The 20,571-nt window shown below is 38.7% G+C and overlaps 1 protein-coding gene across 1 annotated transcript in view; it reads right to left on the bottom strand.

Moving 5' to 3' along the window:
- Positions 1-19,472, bottom strand: part of TNFAIP8 (TNF alpha induced protein 8) — a 44,379-nt gene extending 24,907 nt beyond the window's left edge. Inside the window, exon 1 of the mRNA XM_081941920.1 lies at positions 19,348-19,472. Coding sequence (XP_081798046.1) covers position 19,348 — 1 coding nt within the window. The 5' untranslated portion in view covers positions 19,349-19,472. The remainder of the gene's footprint in view (positions 1-19,347) is intronic.
- Between the last annotated feature and the right edge of the window lie 1,099 nt (positions 19,473-20,571).

Below are 20,571 nucleotides of genomic sequence, written 5' to 3'. Positions count from 1 at the left end.
ATATGGTAAACTTGAAAATTTGGCATGTGCTTTAACATCTGTTCTTTTACTCCAGTTAGTGGGAAGATGGTGTGACAAAGTTGTGTTACTATTGTTCATCAAATTGAAACCTGACATGAGTACATTTTAAGCAATATACCATGATTGAATTCTGTGTAATTATCAGAGATTTAGTTTGATATCACACTATTCATACTTACTGAAGAATTAGCCTTTTTCCTAACTAAGGGACATTTAGTTCCTAATCCTGCAAAACTCATTAATTGGTTTGTCTTGCTCTTTCTCTTTTGAGGCCTTGTTGTTGAAAGTGTTACTGTGTTGAGAAACCCAGAAAAGTTTAGAATTCCTGCAGCTTCCCTGGGGACATTGCAAGTCCAAAGCCAATAGGCAGGTAAGGAGTTGCTGTTGGATGGGGATGGGTATAAGGGTGTGTTTGAGAGTGGCCAATGCAGTATAAGCACTGAGGGAGACTGTGTAGGTGGGGTAGACTTTCCTGAGGAACTTGCTACCTTCCCTGCTAGCTTCTCCATTACTTTCTCCCTGCAATCACAAACAACTTTACAATTTCTGCTGGCTTCCCAATTGATTTCTGGAAAGCTATCAGAGAACACTGAAAATGAGGATCACATGGGCTGATCCTGGCAGCCCAAAAACAGCGCAAAGGTAGCAACAATGCAGTAGCACTGAATTGGCCACATCTTTCCCAATGTTTACTCCCACAGGAGTCATGGATTCGGTAAGTTAGTCCATTTGAGTTATCTTGATTCAAAATTGTTGCCCTATACCAGAGCAAACTGGCGGCCCATGGTCTGGATGCATCACGCATAGGCCACACCTACCCTGCCTCCACAAAGGCAACGAATGTCGTGGTACGTTGCGATATGTCACATAATGTGATAGAATTTGACACCTGTCAAATTCTTCCAAATTCACTCAACTGAAGATTACAAACAGACGTGAGAGTTTTAGTAATATATACATTCCCATCTATATCTTGTCTTCCAGAATTTAATACATTAAAATAAATTCAACTGGTTTTCATCTTCCTAAGACAGAGAAATAAATTGTGTCTGTGATTCAAATATCAGCAAATAAGTCAGCTTACTTAATTGGGTAATTAAACAATGAAGGGAGGCACCTAATTTTGGCTGTTTAAAAGCCTGCATTTATTTTGATATTAAAAGCATATCCCCGCAGACACGAAAGAGAGCAAGTTAAGCCAACAGACTAGAAACTGAGAGATTGTTAGTTCTAATCACACCATAAGCACAAAGCCAGCTGGATTTCCTTGAACCAGTCTCTCTCTCTCTCAGCCCTATGAAGCAGACAATGGCAAACCATTTCTGGAAAACCTTGGCAAAAAAAACTGCAGGAACTAGTCCAGGCAGTCATCAGAAGTAAAGACAATCTGACTCAGAGGCATGAAGAAAAAAAACACATGCACATTCACAGAACTATTGAACTCAGCTTTCTTCCTTAAAATTGCCTTTAGCATTGAAAGCTTTCTATTTTATGTAAAGCAACATCAGACTATAAATGGATCCTGGTTAAATGATTCTAATTGCAGCATTGCTGTTTGAATCTAGCTATCTTTATAAGTGGCTGATATAAAAAGCTTAGCAGGAATTGGATCTGGGAGGTACTTTACCAAGAAATCCCAGTGTGGTAGCTAGATTCAGAAGTAAAAAATGCCCAGAAATAATCTAGTGACAAACTACTTCTCTCGTGCTGCTGGGAAGATGCCATGGCAATTATCAGGAGTTGAGATCACTTGAGTCTTCGTCTTTTTACTTCTACTTGTAAATAAATTGGTATAATTCAATATATTGCTAAAACAGGGGAGCTAGTATGCAGAGATAAGATTCTAAGTTCAGCCAGTAATTCAGAGGATCCAGCTTTAAAAGCTGTTCATCAAAGTAAGGCTCTGGCATATTAAAAGTTCACTGAAACTGCTGCATTACCATCTTTGGATGAGCATGAACAATATAATACACTCAACTTGAGGGCAGGGGGAACAAAGAATTTCGTTACTGAGACTTCAAAAAAGGACAAATTGATAGAGAAATATTGTGTCATACTCATTAAGTTTCAATTCATGCATTAACAATCAACTCTTGGCTCTAGTGAGAACTACACAAATTCTATACTCAAGTATATAGAAATGCGAAGAAAAAATGAATCATTAGTTTGCTTTTTGGTGTGCATTTTCATGTATGATGAATTTAATTTGAAAGTAAGAGTAGTAGAATATCATCATGTGCAGGCAGGCAATCTGTTGTCCTTCAAAAGTTTTCAACTCTTAACTCACCAAATCCCTTGTTGTGCAATCTGTGACTAACATTCAAATATTTGAAAAGCACAAGATTGTCTTCCTTAGATATTCTGAACATCTTTTTTTTCTAGACTAGTTGTAATTTATACTGCTTTAACACATACACTACAAAGTTCAGAACAGTGCAATCAACAGTATACTCTCTGATGCTTTATGGAAGCAAAAGCTGAACTTCAAAGAAGTAGGATAGAAAGTATTGATGCTTTTGAACGTGAAAAAGATTTCTGACATAAGATAGACATAAGTCTATCTAAAATTTGCCAAGCAGCATCTGTTAAATCAAGGGTTTTCTGAAAGCTCAAGATAATTTCTCCAATTCTTTGATGGCATGGACTTCTCCCAATCTTATATTAAAGTCAAACTCAAAAGTTCAACATATGCAAAAGAGGTGAGTCATGCACAGGGTCTGAGCTGGTACTTGTATCCTGATCTTATCATGTTGTTCTCAAGGGCTAATAAACCAGCAACCCCATGTATAGTTGATGTAAGATAAAAGATTATTAGTATGGATAACCAAAAGGCGCATCATATTCTCTCCACATAAATCTTCTATATAACTTCTGTACCAATACCAATCTTTACAGTATTGTATCAATAATGTATAAAACTGTACCAAGAGGATATTATGCAGCAGGGGAAGCAGAAAGAAAAACAAGTAATCACATTTATTACTTAAATTGGAATTGTGTAATTTCTAATCTAAGAGTTTTATACAAAGAGTCCTGGACTTAAGAATGCTCACTCAGCGATCATTTGAAGTTATAACAGACCCAACAAAAGCTACTAATAATCTGGTTTCAAGTTCCAACAGCTACTCCTCACATACTCATTGTGATCATGTTTTGGGCACTTGGAAACTGGCTCACATTTATAGGTGTTTGCAAAATCCTGCAGCCATGTGATCACGACTTTTGAGGTTTTTGCCAGAAACCGGCATTTACTTCTGGTTTCTCATAGCAAACAATGAGTTCACTTAACAACTATGGGGTTCCCTTGATGACCACAGCACTGTCTTTATGACCCTTGCACGTAGGGATAGATACGAATACCTACCCTTTCACAGAACTTCTTCAATATAATCAAGGTTGCTGTGGAGGAAAGTCAAATTTCTTCAGGCTATCCTGACTTTCTATTATCATAGTTGCTGCTGTTTCTGTTTGTTTGTTTGTTTGTTTAATGTATTTGCCACCTATTTTGCTATTAAGCGACTCTGAGCAGATTTACAAGATGAAAATGACAATATAACACATTAAACAATAAAATGATAATATTTGCTAATTTTAATGTTAATATTTTTGTAAAGAAGGAACTAATGCAATGGGGTGGAAGGGAAGTTTCGTTTTAGTAAGTACTGTTTCTGCAAAGCCCTGTGATCATAAAACCATCTAAATCAGAAACGAGAGTATCAGATGTTCTAGTTTCTGTATTTAGAAGTTTCCATAGTTACTGGACCTTGCAGAAACAGGGCTTTTTAAAAAAAAAGCATTATGAACCATGAGCTCATGCGTTGCTCATCCTTAATTGATAGCATAACACCAGACGTTCATTTGTTTATGTTTGAAACAAGAATTATACTGTTCCTTTTGATCTTCACTAGGATAAGGCAACTACCATTGCAGAGGTTCTGCAAAGTTTGTTAGATTCGGGCAATGAGAGAACAGACTCCAGACGATAGTGACAACAACAGCTCTTTATTTAGTAGTAGTAGTAGTGATCCAGCTTGCTATGGGGTCGTGTAGCTCCCCTTTTATAGGGATCTGGCAGACCTCCCGTCCAATCAGAACAACCCCTTGTTCCCGCCCTAGTGGCGGACCTGAGTGGAGACTACAGCAGTTTATGCAAATATCTAACAAAGTTGTTTTAAACATTAAAGTTGTTTAATGTCATTCCCTTTTCATGCTAATTTGTACTTTCATGTAAGATGTTGAAACTTAATGATATTTAAGAAGTCAACAGTCCTTTAAAATGCATGTTAGAAATATTAAATTTTTAATTACTCTTACAATGGATATACGCATTAGAAAATCAAACAGGCCTCCTCACAACAGCCACATACTACATAAGCCTGATTGACAAAGTATTATCCAAGTTGATGACAAACATTGGAGTGGTGAGAAGTGTAAAGAAAATAAGGCTATGGGTGAAGCAGTAGACAAATATGATGCATCAAAGATAGTTTGCAATTACAGAAAGTTAGGAAGATAAAGTGAATGGTATAGGTGTAAGCTAGATGTAGCAATATTTTCTTTTCTTATTGGATACCTTTAATTTCTTCACATATTTCTTTTTGTGCCTTTTCCTAGTTTTTTACAATGCTGTTTGTGTTGTAACATTCCTTTCCTTTTGATAATTTTATTGGCACCTGTTGATTCTATGCCAAGTTAAAGTAGGATGGTTTGTTATTTCTACCTTCTCAATAGATCCAATGGGAGAGCCATGTTGTGAGTCTTATAAGTCAAAGAATGTCATCTTGGAGAATCCAAGAAGAGGGGCTTGTTTGTGACTGCCCTTGTCCTGTGGATCAACCTTCCTCCCAAAATTAGATTGGATGTCACGCTTCTGGTTTCATGGAATGCTCTTAAGAAATGCATGTTTTCCCAGGCACAGATCAGTCATTTACCAAAGATTTTGCTCCATAAGATGCTCTGGAACATAAAATGCACCTAGATTTTGGGGAGGAAAAAAAGAAAACAAAAAATCTGCTTCTGCCTTCCAGCTCCAGCATGAGGTTCATCAGGGCTCTGTTCCATTGTGCCCCCCCTCACCAGTCAGCTGAAAAACAGCTGGATCCCGGCCTCCCATAGCTCCACCTATCAGTGGGCTGGCCAACCAGAAACGGCACTATTGCTGCCTCCACTGAGGAATGCTGGAGCCTTCGCCAACATTCCCCAGCTATCACCGCTGCTCACTACCGCCACCTTTCAGCCTCCCGGAATACCACCAATCAGTTGGTTGTTCCAGGGATTGCTGCTGCCTATCACTGCCATCACCTATCGCTGCCACCACCATGCTAATGGTGGTGGTGAATGGCAGCAACAGGCAGTGGGGATCAGCAGTATTCTGGGAGACTGATCCAACCACAAGTAGGCAGCTGCGGCGAACAGTGACAGCAGCAAGTGGTGACAATAGGTGTCCCACACAGAGGCCAAAACGAGGCACAGGGAGGCCAAAAACAGCCAGCAGTTGGGGGCCAGTGAGTGGGCGGGGCGTTGGCAATATTCGCTCCATAAGATGCACAGACATTTCCACCCACTTTTTTGAGGGTAAAAAGTTCATCTTATAGTGCAAAAAATATGGATAATTAGATACTCTATTATGGTTGTTTATATTGATCTGGTTCTTGTTCATGTTTTACATAGAAATTTACTCCATTGTTTTAAAATTCAGAGTCTTTAACGAGAGATAATTGGTTAAATAAATAAAGGTTGTGAAATACTTTTAAGAAAAAGTATATTTAAGAAAAATGATTTGGTCAGAATTCTAGAATAGGTTATAAAAACCCAATAAAAACGGTCACTTTATATTTCTTAGAGCTCCTCGGTTGAGTTGGAACGTGACTTAATCATCCATTGTTGATTACATTTCAATGATGCCATGGGGTAACAGTTAATATATTTCTATATTTAACTTAACCATGATGAATATAAGTTGCTCACTAATAGCATCCAACTTTATTGCTCTCAGGTTGGCGACTTGTACAAAATCTATTTTTCGTCTATTGACTGTATTCTCATGATACACAGTAGCATGAACCAGCCAAAACCTTTTTTTTAACATATTATGCAAACTCAGTCTTTATTATAAGTTTACAATTGAATGAGCTTTGCATGCCTTCCTGGATATTTTATGATTCAGTATGTCTTGCAAATCAGGAAAAAAAAAGCCTGGCTTGAGTAAATCACATTTTAGTGTGTCATTCAGATACAGACATTTGAGGAAGTTATGATGAAAGCTTCCCCAAACCTACACTGTGCCTCTTGTTGATACTATCTGAATCTTGGAACATGTCCAGATGGACTGCTGAAAAAGTCAGAATATCCCTCAGAATGCTTCTCTCCCATCTCTTCCACATCTGTCCCTACCCGTAGGTTGCTGTGCTTGATATTCCATCTTGTTTTCCTCCCTTCCACTGGCTGATTGAGAAATAGGATAATTTTTAAGCTATTGAGGGGAGAGAGTTTTTCAACTGAATGTAAAACAACATGGAGGAGGAAAAGCTTCTTCAGTGATTACCCTTAATGATTATTTGTAAACCTCAATAATGCAGTACATCTACTTAAGCTGAATGAAGAGGTACTTAAAATAGTGCCAGCTACACTAATCATTTGTTTCAAATCCATATTTAAAGTTGGAAGCGTATTTGGATGTATATATTTAAAAGCTTCAAAAGTAGTTTGTATTAGGAACAAGACCTTCTCAAAAGTGGCCCTCCAGTTTTGGAACTAGTTTCAGTTGATGCTCAACAGGTCTATAAGTGGAGACTAAAAATTCAAAAGTTTAACTTGGCCAGAGTGGGTTCCTACCAGTTTGCACTGGTTCGGTAGAACCGGTTCGTCAAATCTACCAAACCCGTTAGAAGAGGTTCCACGGGTGGACCCAGAAGTAAGTTCCGGAATGCCCTGCCCCGGCGCTGTCACTTGTTCGCCCTGCCTATTCCGTTGTAGCTCACTCGCACTCCCGCCTGTCCGCACTAAACTAGCCCAGCCCACCGCTCACTGATTGGCTGGAGTCCTTCAGGCCTTGCCTCGTGAAAGCCGTGAGCTGGCATACGCCGCATGACCGAAAGGGGGTTTCCTGCTACCCCCCTGCCCCCCGTCTCCAGTCTCGCCTGGCTGGCTAAGCCTGTCAGGCGGTGGGCCTAGCTGACCCGGTTGTTTCTTGTCCCTTCAGTCCAACTTACCTGCTGCCTCATCGCCTGCCTACTTCCTGTTGCATCCATCGCATCGGAGAGCTGCTGATTCTGTCTGCTGGAAAGTGACCCGTTTTTTTTTCTTTTATGCTTTTCATGTTTTTTAAAAAGAATATTTTATTTATTGTGTATATAATTTTTTTAATCGTTTTATTTAAAAGTATTGAGTATAGAATTTTTTTAAATGGTTTATTTCAATTTAGAATTGAAATGTTTGTAGAATCTTTTTTTAAATTGTCTTAGACTATTTAAAAAAAATATTCTATCAACAATAAATTGAAATAAACCATTTAAAAATATTCTATACTCAATACATTTAAAAGTATTGTGGATGGAATATGTTAATGGTTTTATTGTAATTTATTGTGTATAGAATATTTTAATGGTTTTTAAGGATTTTTTTATTATTTATAGAATATATTTTTTAAAATTATTTTAGGGAATTTTTATTTATTGATTGATTACAGAATATGTTTATTACAAGAAATGTTATTCCTTTTTGCAAATGGTTTATTGGTGATGCAATATGTTGCTTTTAAGTGTGCAGGTTGGTGCATGGTTTATGTGTCTCAAAGTGGCTGCTTTTCTATGGGCAGGCCAGGTTGGTGCAAGGCAGCTTTGCCAGGTTTTGTGTGTTTCTGTGTGATAGTTGTTTAGGTAATTGTGAAGTGGTTGCTGGTTCTGTGAGCTTCCTGGCACTGTCCTTTATAATTTCCCACAATGCCTTGATGGTTTTTATTCCAGTGGCTTTGTCTGTGGGTTAGGGGGAAAAAACTGGTTTCATCTGCAGTCTTTTGGGGGGAAATTGTTATTTTTTGGTGTTTTCCTGGTACTGTCATAGTTTGTGGCTGTGTAATGTCCCGCAGTTATCTACGCATTAATAATGATCAAGTACTAATAATATTTCCTTATACATTTTAGTGACCTTTCCTTGCATAATTGGTGTTTTCTTTCATACTTTTAGATTTCTAATTTCTGTTTCTGTTAATTAGCAATTGCTAAAACAAATCCCATGTGAAAAAGTATTCCAAGCCTTCTTGATTTTAATTGTCAATTTATTTATTCCTGCACATTCTAATATTTATTCATTTTCATATCTCTGTTTTTCCATTGTTGTGCAAACACAATTCCAGCAGCTGCTAACATGTGTAAAATTAAATATGTATTGTATTCCCTTTCAAATAGCCAACAAAATATTTCTGGTTTTAAATCCATATCTTGCTTTACCATTGCTACTAACCACTAACTCTTGAATAGCTACTTGGACCGACCTAAGTACTGAACCTAATTCAAATATTCCTGTTTTTTTGAACTGAGAACTAAATTTCAGAAAAAGAAACCTGTATTGCTCTGTGAATCTACCTATGACATTCATTCTTGATCTAACTTCTTGGATGAAAGACTACATCTTTCCTGGTTGTTGGGAGACATCCTTCCTAAAAAGACTGTACATTGTTGGAAGTCTACAACTGTATCATAATCCATAGACTCACACTGAGGGCCTACCTAATCTCAGCAGGACAATTGTTCTACAAAAGAGAACATCACACATCTTCTGCTTGTTGTGTTTGTAAAAACTGAAATACTGGCTAGCAAAGCCATCTCATACAAATCTCATATATGAATGAATAATAGTTTGAGAATGTCAATTCCCAACCCAGATTACAATAAAGACTAGTGTGAGTAAATGAGTAATTTCCTTCACCGGAGTAGCTTCTTCTCAACACAAATAAAGGGATTACAATCTTTTTAGGACCAGTGTGCAATGCTGCGTTACAGTGGCCCTTAGTTTATCTTTATGTAGTTCTCAGTCTAATTACTCTGTAGGGAATTTCACATATAAGAAGTATAGGACTCTTTTCCTCACACAAATAAGTCAGTATTTCTATGCTGGTTGTCATTTATAAGCACTGAAGTTCAATACATCAGGATAGAAGCATATTGGAGACGATTATGAGTTCATCTCATTCACAGACATGATTTAATGATTCAAGTGAATTTATATGAAAAAAAAAAACAGAACTTCTGTTATACCCAGTTTCATATTTAGCTTTTAAAATATGCTTTCTCCAACTGGTTCAGCTAATGAACTTGCTTACCTAAGATCTTTCTTTTCACTTGTGTCAATAGATGCCTTTGGGGCACATCATTTTTCAAGCTCTTCGTGAAAACTAAATGTATCACATGAAACCTGTCCATTTTAGTGCAAAGTATCTATTACTTCACAACTTGTGTAGCACCTAGAAAAATGTAAACTTTTGATGATATTGCATAGAATTAGGTGGAATTTTAAAAACTCCACAAAACAAACTTTGAAAAAAAACCCTACACTTTAAGAAAGGCCACTGGAAATAATAGTGTGCTTCCCCCTTTAAATAACTTAAAATATTCAAATCAATATCTTTGACTGGATTCCAAAGCAGTTGCCTAGTTTAAATTGACAGTAAATTAAAAAAAGATATTTCAAATTAGCCCTCATAATATATACTGAAGGATTCAGCCAATTACCAAAAAAGCTACGCACACTAGAGAAACAATAATTAAGGCATGTTGCTTATTGCTAAAAGTTAACAATATATTAACAAATGTTCTAATCATCTCAACTGTAGCCTATTTTTATGTAGCCCTAAAAATGCACCAAACTCCCTAGAGCTCCTCTTCATAATCTGCATGTCTTTGTGTTCATTTTATCTCCCAAATGAATAAATCAAAGTCACGAAAAGTAGAATTTTATGTGATTCATTCTCTACCCAGTTTTAAGCTTGTCTTTATGTAATGTCTGAAGACGGCTACTTCTGAACCTTTATGTTACATATCAATTTATTGCAGTAATGCAAGATTTTGCTGTAGCAAAACTATTAATGTCCAATGTACAACAATACTACTTTGAATAGTAATGCGGTTTTTAAAAATATGGAATCAATTGTTTAGTGAATCAATTGTTCCAGCTTCCCTAATGTAACTTGTGGTTACATCATCTATTTTTGTACTCTACTCTCATCTTAAATATATAATTTGGCATTGTAGGAAGTTATCACCCAGCCCTCTCCCAGAAAAATGAAATATCCTAGGAAATATTGAAAAGGCAGAATATTATATTTTCCTGGATGTGAAAAAGGGAGAAACACATTTTAAACACTAAATTCCTACAGCTTCCTGCCCATCCCCACTTTTGTCAATGGGCCATTAAGAAGGCCAAGCTAGTCCACTTTACATAATAAAGAGTTCTCCTCTTCAGCTGTGATGGGATTAAGGCAGGATAATAAGCCTTTACTCAACTGACCACATGGCATCTGAACTCAATCAAACCTGAATTCAAAACAGCCTAGAGGGTTGCCCCTGCATGGGCCCATGTGAGTCTGGCAACCAATCAGAATACATTTCTTACACAGGAACAGGAAACAGATAGGTGGGGCAGAACAGATTATAAAAATCCCTTCTCTTCCCTTCTCTTCTCTTCTCCACCAACATTGAAGCATGTGATCACCTTTGCTGTTCAGGGCTCAGGCCATGTGGTCCTGTCCACCATTAAAACCATCTTTCCAAGCAGCCTCCATGTCTCCAGTGTCTTTTTCCCCACTTGGAGCCGAACCCAGAAGGACATTTCTTCCAACAATTGGCGACCCACAGATGGGACTCCAAGCTAGCCTAACAAATGGATATGGCCCAGGTAAGCCTCCCATGCCGGCACAGACCCCATTGAGTCTGTGGGTGGACTTTATCTTGGCCTTAGCCATTTGGATCTAGGCTTTAAAGGGGTTTTGAGTTTGAGCTCAAAGGCTGCCTGGAAAGAAGGTGAGTACCTCTAAATTTTAATTCTCTAAAATTTAATTTTAAAGCATGGGAAATGTGTGTATGCCTGCCTGTGTGTGACTAGTGTGTGTGAAAATGGATGGAAAAGTGAATGGATTTTTTATTTTTTGTTGTTGCTGCTGTTTTTGTCCTGTGAGAGAAAAAAGCTAAAGCCCATAAGAAAGTTAGTGAGAAAAAGGGAGGTACGCATGCCCGCTCCGACAGCACCCCTCCTGGGTCACTGTGCGGCTGGTCCTCCGGGTCTCTTTCCCCAAGACTTGAAACTGTAAGAAAAGTCCCTGCGTGAAAGGGCGCGAATCGAGAGAAGGTTCCCGCGGTGAGGAATGCGTCAAAAGTCCCTCCGAAGGGCACCCCCAGAAAAGTCCCTCCGAAGGGCACCAATAAGACCCTCCGAAGGGCAAACAGAGAAAGTCCCTTCAAAAGGGCGCGAAAGGTCCTCTAAGGACGCGAAAGTAAAGTGGGGAAATACGAAGTGGCAAACCCGGCTAGGACGAAGTGAACCCACATCTAAACGGGATCATGGGAAGCGGTAGCTCGAGGGTAGCCATGGAAACCCCCCTAGGGGAGTTGTTGGGGGCCTGGGACGAAAAGCAAATGCCCGTCCTGGCCGGAATGAAGAAAAAAAAGAGCAGATTGTAGAAAATGGGCTTTGCTGAAAGATGATACAGGAAAAACTAATTTGGCTGAAAAGGTACTTAAAAGGAAATGGTGGGGTTTCTTTTTTTTTCCCTCTTGTCTGTCTCTTTCTCTGTCTTCTATGTAACCACGTGGTTTTTGTTTCTTAAGATTTGTGCCTTCCCCAATTTAACTGAAATTCATGGTGGGAATGATTTTGTTTTTCCCTCTTTGTCTGTGTGTGTGTATGTCTAAGTCTTTGTGCACCCTCAAGGTAATTGTAACTAAGATGTCTCCAATCCAAAAGACAAGAATTTTAAAGTGTTCAAAGAAAGAAAGGAGTAAACTGGCAGAAATTGCCTTCGCTCAGTTTGTTGGGCCTAGAAAACTAACTGAAACTGGGAAGGGTCTTCACTTTGTGTCTGTTTTGGCCAGCAGAAACAGAGTAAAGATATATATTTTTTTTTCCTTCCTTCCTTGCCTATACCTTAAAGTAACAACCCAGGAAATGTTTGCAAGAAAAGTTTCATCCTTGCATTTATTGTGTGCTTAAATGATTTTACCTGTTCATTTCTTTCCTGGAGCATGTGAATCCATACCCCATTTCTCATCTGTGATATCCCCATAATGTTTATCTGTTTATCTGCTGAGTGACTGATGGTTTTATTTTTTTCAAACTCTGCCTGCAAGCTATCTACCCCCCCCCCACGCCCCTCCCTTACCTCTAATCCTCCAACAATGCCTTTTCTGTGGGGGAGGGAACCTTGTTCTCATGTCTTTCAGCCCTAGAAGATTGTACTCTTCAGGTGAGTATAGATTTTTTTTCCCTTTGGGGGGGAGGAGGAGAGTGTTGCCTTGTGTGTGCATGTATGAAATGAAGGAAATTCCTACTAAAGGTTTGCCTTCAACCTGAGTAAAAACCCTCTGCACATTTTTCTGACCAACCTACTCTATTAGTCCTAAAGTAAAAACCTGGCCTCCAGAAGGCAGTTTTGATTTAGATTTTGTCAACAAATTTGCTAATTTTCTGGCCACCATCAGATGAATCAAGGGCCCCACCCAGATGCAAATGATGTGTTAATGAAAGTCTCCATACATCTTGGATCTTTAAAAATATGCCAGCATGTGCTGGGAGCGCCAACCTAGAACCCTGGCTGAATGCAAACAATGTGTGGACAAACATCTCTGTACATTGTTTCTATACATCTTGATATTTAAAAATGCCAGCGCGTGCTGGGATATCAAGATAGAATTTGGATCTTTAAAAATTAGCCAGCGTCCGCTGGCAGGTCCAAATTAGAAACGAACACCCCAGGGCAGAGACAGGCATTAACAATCTAGTGCGTGATCATTTCCAGACCTGGAGGGAAGTTGAGATCCTTTAATAATAGAAAATGGAGCTCATTGGCTTATGTACAGCTCCCTGAAGTAATTGTAATAACTGCCTTGCATGAAGAAAGAATGAAATGGGATTTTTGTATGTGAAATTAATGAATGCAGTGCAAATGTGAGTATGTTGATGGTAAAAGTTGGTATGAATGTAGTTTGATTCCCTTTCATATAAAGAAGCAGTAAGTTACAAGGTTGTTTAATGGTATGTGTGTGTATGCATGTGTGTTATCATTTCCAAACCTGAAGGGAGGGTGAGATCCTCTAATAAAAGAAAATGAAGCTTGGTGGCTTGTGAAAAAAAAGCTTCCTGAAATACCTATGATTGTTTGGCATGAGCAAGCACGAAGGTCTGATTGCAATATGAATGTGAGTATGTGTCCCTCATGCCCCAGGGAGTGATAAGTGAATGGATCCAGAGATCCACGTGATTGCCTGTGTGAATTCCCCCCCCCCCCCCCAATCTTGCTTCTGGGTCATTCTTTGGAGGGAAGTAGGAAAGGCGGGGAGAATGAGTGTCTGCTCATTTTTACCATGAGTGTGTGTATGAAACGCCCCAGTGATACCTGTGAATGCCTCTGGGCATTCCCCCCCTCCTTCTTTCCCTCCTTCCTTTTGGGTCATTAAAGGCTGAAATTTTTTCTCCTCACTTTAACCACTTCCCCCCCCCCCTCTCTTCTGAGAAATTTGGAGTAAATGGGTGATCTGCTCCCGCTTACCTTTCACTATTGTGATCTTTTATCTGCATATAAAATTATGCAGTTACATTTCTTTGCTCTGAATACAATTTTGATTTTTTTTTCTTGAAATTTTTGAGGTTTAAAATGCTTAATTAAACCTATAAAAAGGAATGATTTTGAGATATTTTGCTTACATTTGTAAATGTTTTAACATACTTAATGAGAATTTGCTTCCATCTGAATGAAATTTGACATTTTGGAGTGTTGACTCAAAGTACATTTTTTTTAATTGCAATTTTTAAAAAGCTGTTCTTACCTCCCTCTTTTACACCTGAGTGCATTTTTAAACGCTTATGAGTCAAGGTGCTCTACCCTATGAGATTTTGTTTGTTTGTTTGTTTGCAACACAAGTTGTTGTCCGTCTTGGAAATTTACTCATCTTACTGCAAAAGTGTTTCAATCATACAGGCAGTGGGAATGTCGTGTTCCATGAAATTTACATCGTCTGCCTCCTGAAATAATGTTTGGATTTCCACACTTGCACATAAGACTAAAGATATGTCTGTAAAGAACTGTATTCTTGGCCTCTTTTTTTTTTTACCTCAGAAACAAAGGACTGCTAGCTCAAACCATAACTCTCCAATTTGCTGCTGGTGATTGCCCCCTGATAAAACCTGACATGAGGAAAAAAAACTTAGCCAAGCCTGGGACAGACTGCCAAGACTGACTGACCAGCCTTACCACCAAACCAAGCATGTCACCCTAGCAGACATGAAAGAACCCTGAAGGAGATGAAGAAGTAAAGACCAAAAGACTTTTCAATTCCCAGAAGACAGCTGAAAAGATTATGGGGAGGGTGGAATTTGATAAGTTTTCTTTCTCTGTTTCATTCACAGAAATTTATTATGCTTTCTTCCTTGCCTCATTTATATTGTAATCAGTTTAATGTATTCATGTAAGAATTGTATTTGAGAATGGCTAGCACAGCAAGTTCTGAACACCTTAGATTTCTGGCTGGTGGGAGGGAAATTTTGTCCAAAATGTCTGTATTTTCTGTATTGTAGAAGCAGCTACACACACACACACACACACACACACACACACACACACAAAGAGAGAGGGAGAGAGAGAGGCTCCATTCAGAACTAGATTGAAACTATCTCCTTGACTTAACTCCACAAAGCTTTTCCTAGGTTGATTTTGCCCTTGCACAAAAGCAGATATCTCCCTTTTAATCCCATGGGGGAGGGTCAGTTCCCCTCAGGCAATTCCCCCACTTGAAGAGTAGCAGAAAGGATCTTCAAAACTCAAACCCTGTGACTCAATTAAAAAAAAAAATGCTGCTGCCCAGTTGCCCAGTAAAGCAGGACATGTTGCACTGGTGGTCTCTGATAGGAGTCCCTGGGCTCATTGTGTGTAACTTTAAAAAAAAAAATACTAAATAGCTTGTATTGCACACTAGCTAAACTCAATTTGGCCTCACTAAAATAGGAGCCAGGGCAAGTTAAAGAAATCCCTTGGAAATGGGCAGCCTGTACTTCTTTAAAAGGAAGAATCCTTCAATGGCTGTGAAGTTTTTTTGGGACTTCTGCTTGCTTGTAGTCTGGAAGCTCACAGAAAGTGATATCAAACACCTGAAAATAATTGGCATGGTAAATTGGATATTGTAAATTTCTTTCCAGAAATTGTGCCCTGGTTGCTAAGACCTTCATGGTTGAAAGCTCTCTGGGAGCCACTGAAGGGATCTTTCTGCTGTCTCTTTCAATGCTTTTCCATCAGAAAAATTAAGTTTCCCTGATCTGACCAATTTTATCTTTTGTCAAAAACATGTGCGTTCCACTCACATTTTTTTGAAAAAAAAAAGGAGGGATTGTAGGAAGTTATCACCCAGCCCTCTCCCAGAAAAATGAAATATCCTAGGAAATATTGAAAAGGCAGAATATTATATTTTCCTGGATGTGAAAAAGGGAGAAACACATTTTAAACACTAAATTCCTACAGCTTCCTGCCCATCCCCACTTTTGTCAATGGGCCATTAAGAAGGCCAAGCTAGTCCACTTTACATAATAAAGAGTTCTCCTCTTCAGCTGTGATGGGATTAAGGCAGGATAATAAGCCTTTACTCAACTGACCACATGGCATCTGAACTCAATCAAACCTGAATTCAAAACAGCCTAGAGGGTTGCCCCTGCATGGGCCCATGTGAGTCTGGCAACCAATCAGAATACATTTCTTACACAGGAACAGGAAACAGATAGGTGGGGCAGAACAGATTATAAAAATCCCTTCTCTTCCCTTCTCTTCTCTTCTCCACCAACATTGAAGCATGTGATCACCTTTGCTGTTCAGGGCTCAGGCCATGTGGTCCTGTCCACCATTAAAACCATCTTTCCAAGCAGCCTCCATGTCTCCAGTGTCTTTTTCCCCACTTGGAGCCGAACCCAGAAGGACATTTCTTCCAACAGCATCATAATAAAAAGTACACTTATGAAACTTTTCACTTCATTTATTAAGAACAGAGACCCAAAGCAGATATGCATGTACTTAATTATTTTACAAATGAATATAACAAGTTGTAACTTTACATGGCACTAGGTGTTATGGTTACATAACAGGAACAAAGGTCTATGGTAATAAATAGACATTTGGCATTACAGGGAAGGCAAAAGTTGCCAAATTAATTTCTGTTCAGCAATGGCATTGAGTCTTCCCAATCCTGATGTGGATTATATGGTACTTGTTACCATCAACAATTTATAAAACAGACTTCTAGAAGATTTCTGGTAAAATAGAAAAAGTAATAGACTTGAATAGCTTGAGGACTTGATGACACAAAATAGCAAAAGGAAAACTTCAAAAGAAAGGAAATATCCAATCATAACAATCTTATATTATTTATTTTGTTTCCTAGTATGATTTGATTGCACGTTAGTAACCTATGACTATCACTAAGTGTTGTATCTTATGATTCTTGATGAATGGATTTATTTTTCTTTATGTACACTGAGAGCATATGCACCAAAGGCAAATTTCTTGTGTGTCCAATCACACTTGGCAAATAAAGAATTCTATTCTATTCTATTAGTGGATGCTAAGATCATAACTGAGACAAAGTTGTTTAACCTCTGCTTTCTATCTAAATGATTCATTTTATCAAATCTATTTTGAGTTAGCATTTTAGGGATTGTTTACTTTACACCATCCCAATAAATCTGCAAGCATCTCTCTGTACTCCCACCCTCACCCCAGCAATAGCTCAGAAACTCATTCGGCTGCTGTAGTATTAGAACACTTTCTTTTCCTAAATTCCTCCACTATTAAGAGAGGAAGAATACTGGAAAAATCCTTCCTTTAACAATTACACAAATCATAGCCTCAAGATAATAAGCCCTACACAAACCCACCCAAAACTTTAGAAAAAAGGGAAAATACAGGGCACTTGTATCTTTCCTGAGACTTCCTGATTTTATTGCAGCAGAAAGCCATTAAACCACAGATTATAGACATGTTTCTACGTCCAAAGCCTGTAAAATGACATACTTGGATCTTTAAGATATCATTAGACACATCAATCACTAAAAACATGATTCATTCATTATTTAGTAATGTTTTAGTTTGAATAATTACAACTCTCAAGGGATTCATTAATAAATTTAGCATTTTCTTCTCCAAAATTAAAAGGACACTTTTCCCACACTTTATTTTGCTTTAAATTAAAATGTTTTAAACACAAAGTTGAAAATCTGTCAGGCATCTCAAAAAGGGAAAATAAGAACTGTTCAGGACTTCAAATATAAAGCTTATTGTATTTATACTTTACTGCAACTTTAGTGTTTTTACAACTACCTGTGAAAACAGAGATTCAGCCAAAAGTAACCTGTCTGATGTTTTAAATCAGATCCAGATCCAAACAGAGCGAGTATGTTATGGGTTCCATCTTGTGGAATCACCTCATTACCTAAGGTGAGATTGGCTTCATCATTTGTGTTTTATCTCCCCTGAGGTGAGGGAGATCACTCAAGACTTGATTATGTCAGCAAGGCTGGGAACTCCAGGGGACAGATGATCTAACTGGAACTGAGGAGGAACTGAGGACTGAGGAGGAACTGAGGAGAAATTTCCTGACAGTTAGAACAATTAATCAGTGGAACAGTTTGCCTCCAGAAGTTGTGAATGCCCCAACACTGGAAGTCTTTAAGATGATGTTGGATAGCCATTTGTCTGAAACGGTATAGGGTTTCCTGCCTACGCAGGGGGTTGGACTAGAAAACTTCCAAGGTCCCTTCCAACTCTGCTATTGTATTGTATTGTAATGAGGTGGCCTCATCACTTTTAACTTCCCTTCATCTATTATTTTTTAATCTCAGTGCTTATAGTTTTTAAATAAAGGTAATGATTTTTTGATGTTTTAGTTTTGTATGCCACCAAGTTACTTGCCATATAAGACGGGCCACTAAATAAATTAGGCAAATAAATAAAAGTTTTAATCACAGCATAATTTACAACACAATTAGCTGTTATCTAACAGCTAAATGCCTGGTCCACAATCATATGCAGTTATACTGCTTAGATCCTATTGATGTAAGGAATTTTTAAAAATAGAATTAAAAACTACAATTCGGCTGTTGAACTGTTGATTGCCTTTATGCACAGGATATGTATTCACAATGACAAAAGCCAATCTAGATTTCTACAACCAGGTATCCATCAAGTTATGAGAAACCACAATTTCAATCAGTAGCTGCCTTCTTGTTTGTAATATTTGCAGCTTCCTGACGGTAAAAATCACCACAATGGGGAAGCTTTGCATTCAACAGGTTGCCTTAAACAATACTGATGTCAAATTTAAAAATATGCTGTTCTCCCCTTTTTCTGAAAATCCTACCTGCTTCTGGAAAACACAAGGCACGCTGCCTGCCTTCAATTGACATTTCTATTAACAGTAGAATATTTAAAAGTGAGATATTTTATTAGATTTTTATCCTTTTTTCATATATAATAATCCCTTCTCCCATTTTCCCCATAATAACCTCTCCTATTTTTCCCGACAACAACAATCCTGTGAGGTGAGTTGGTCTGTGTGAAATTGACTGGCTCAAAGTCGGGACCAGAACTCCGTCTCGAGGTTTCTAAAACCAGAATTTTAACCACTACATCAAACGGACTCTCCATATTAGCAGCATTTGGTTTTGAAGATCTAGCCCGCATTGTACTTCTACATAGGAAGAGCTTTCCCCTCCTTCCTCAACTTTCTTAGTCCTATTCTTAGTTCCAGTGAAAAAGCGGATTACGCAATATGCAATGTGGGGAACGCTCATAATGTACCACGAATTGTAATTAATCCCAAACCAGAGACTTAAACAAGAAAGAATTTAGCTTGAAAACGGAGACTTGACTGCTTATGAAAAGTCTCACCCTCAGCCAGCCAAAGCTTTGGGCGAGGACCACCCACTCGTCTCCGTTTTAGTGGAAACATCAAACATTGCTAAACCCGAGGCATTCTCTCTCGCCCTCCCACCTCCACCAACTCCTGCTGTGCCCCCAGCGCGCCAGGCATAGATAACCCCACCCCGTCGCTCCCCACCGGCCGTAGCATCCAAACCGCTTACTATGTGCTCCGCGGACACCGGAGATCCCAACGCATACGCCAACAATTTAAGGTAGTTCCAAGTCTCTCCGAGGCTCAGGAGAGAGGAGGGAAGGGGAGGGAGGCGGGGCATCAGAAGAAAAGGAGGCGGTGCTGGAGACTTCGGGCCAATCACTGTCGGGAAAAGGATCAAAGAGGCGGGCGGTGAGCGGAGGCAGCAGGGGAAGGAATTCGCGTGGTTTGCCAGGTGTGCTGGACTGGTGCCGTCAGCTTCTGATCCCGCGTAAACCAGCCGTTCATCCTATTAGGATGAGAGGAGCAGGGATCGGGGTCGGCGTTACAGCTTTCCCAGAGCACAACCCCACTTCGTTCCCCACGAAGGCCCGAAAGATTCCGATTAGATCTGATCAGCGGGTTCGTCGTTAAGGCTCTGCAAGGCTATTTTTCGCTTTTGCTAGAGAGCACGATGAGCAATGTTAGATTGAGTAACCGAAAAAGGATTTCTCAATGGTTTCTTTTGCAAAAGGAGTTGGAAACGTGGGTGTGATTCTTACCGAAATGGACATTCAGTCCATTCTTGTTTTTATCAATTCCGTATCAGTTGGGAATGAGTCACGACTGAGCAATCTGACAATGGGAGCACCCTTATTTGCTCTTGTAGGCCTTTTAAATTAATGTTGTAGTCTTCTGTTTGCATATTCTTGTTTACGTGTCAGCTGCTAGATGTAGTACCTCTCACTATATATACAAAGACATGTTTGATTTGTAGGGTGCATATTTGTTTAAAAATGGTATTGGTGAACTGGTTAGTAAAATAGAAGATTCTGCCCATCCAAAGCTTGTTCTGTACAGCACATTTTCCACATTAATATCAATAAATGTAAGCTATTCTCATGACAAGCGTATCTATGGTTTACTCAATTTAGTTTTAGAAAATGGCAAGACACAACTAGAAACCAACAAGGGTAGGGTTTGCATATCTAGGCTAAATTGGATGGCTAATTTACAACTGTGAATACATAGTGCATACAGTGAAAGACTCACCTTTACCTGGTTTAAATTTCATTAGGCTTGAGTGATATTATAAAGTTACCATTGTAGCAGACTGGAAAAATCTAAAGGAGACCTTTTTCTAAAGGGGAATACCATAGAATCATTTGAAAATTGACATATTACAACTTTTGCCCAGGAACTCAAGTTGGGATATTAAAACTTAATAGAGGTATTTTCAGATTAACATCAGTGT

Source organism: Natrix helvetica (assembly GCF_964273705.1).
Source record: "Natrix helvetica genome assembly, chromosome: 2".
Classification (NCBI taxonomy): Eukaryota; Metazoa; Chordata; class Lepidosauria; order Squamata; family Natricidae; genus Natrix; species Natrix helvetica.
This window is presented reverse-complemented; position numbering and strand designations above follow the sequence as displayed.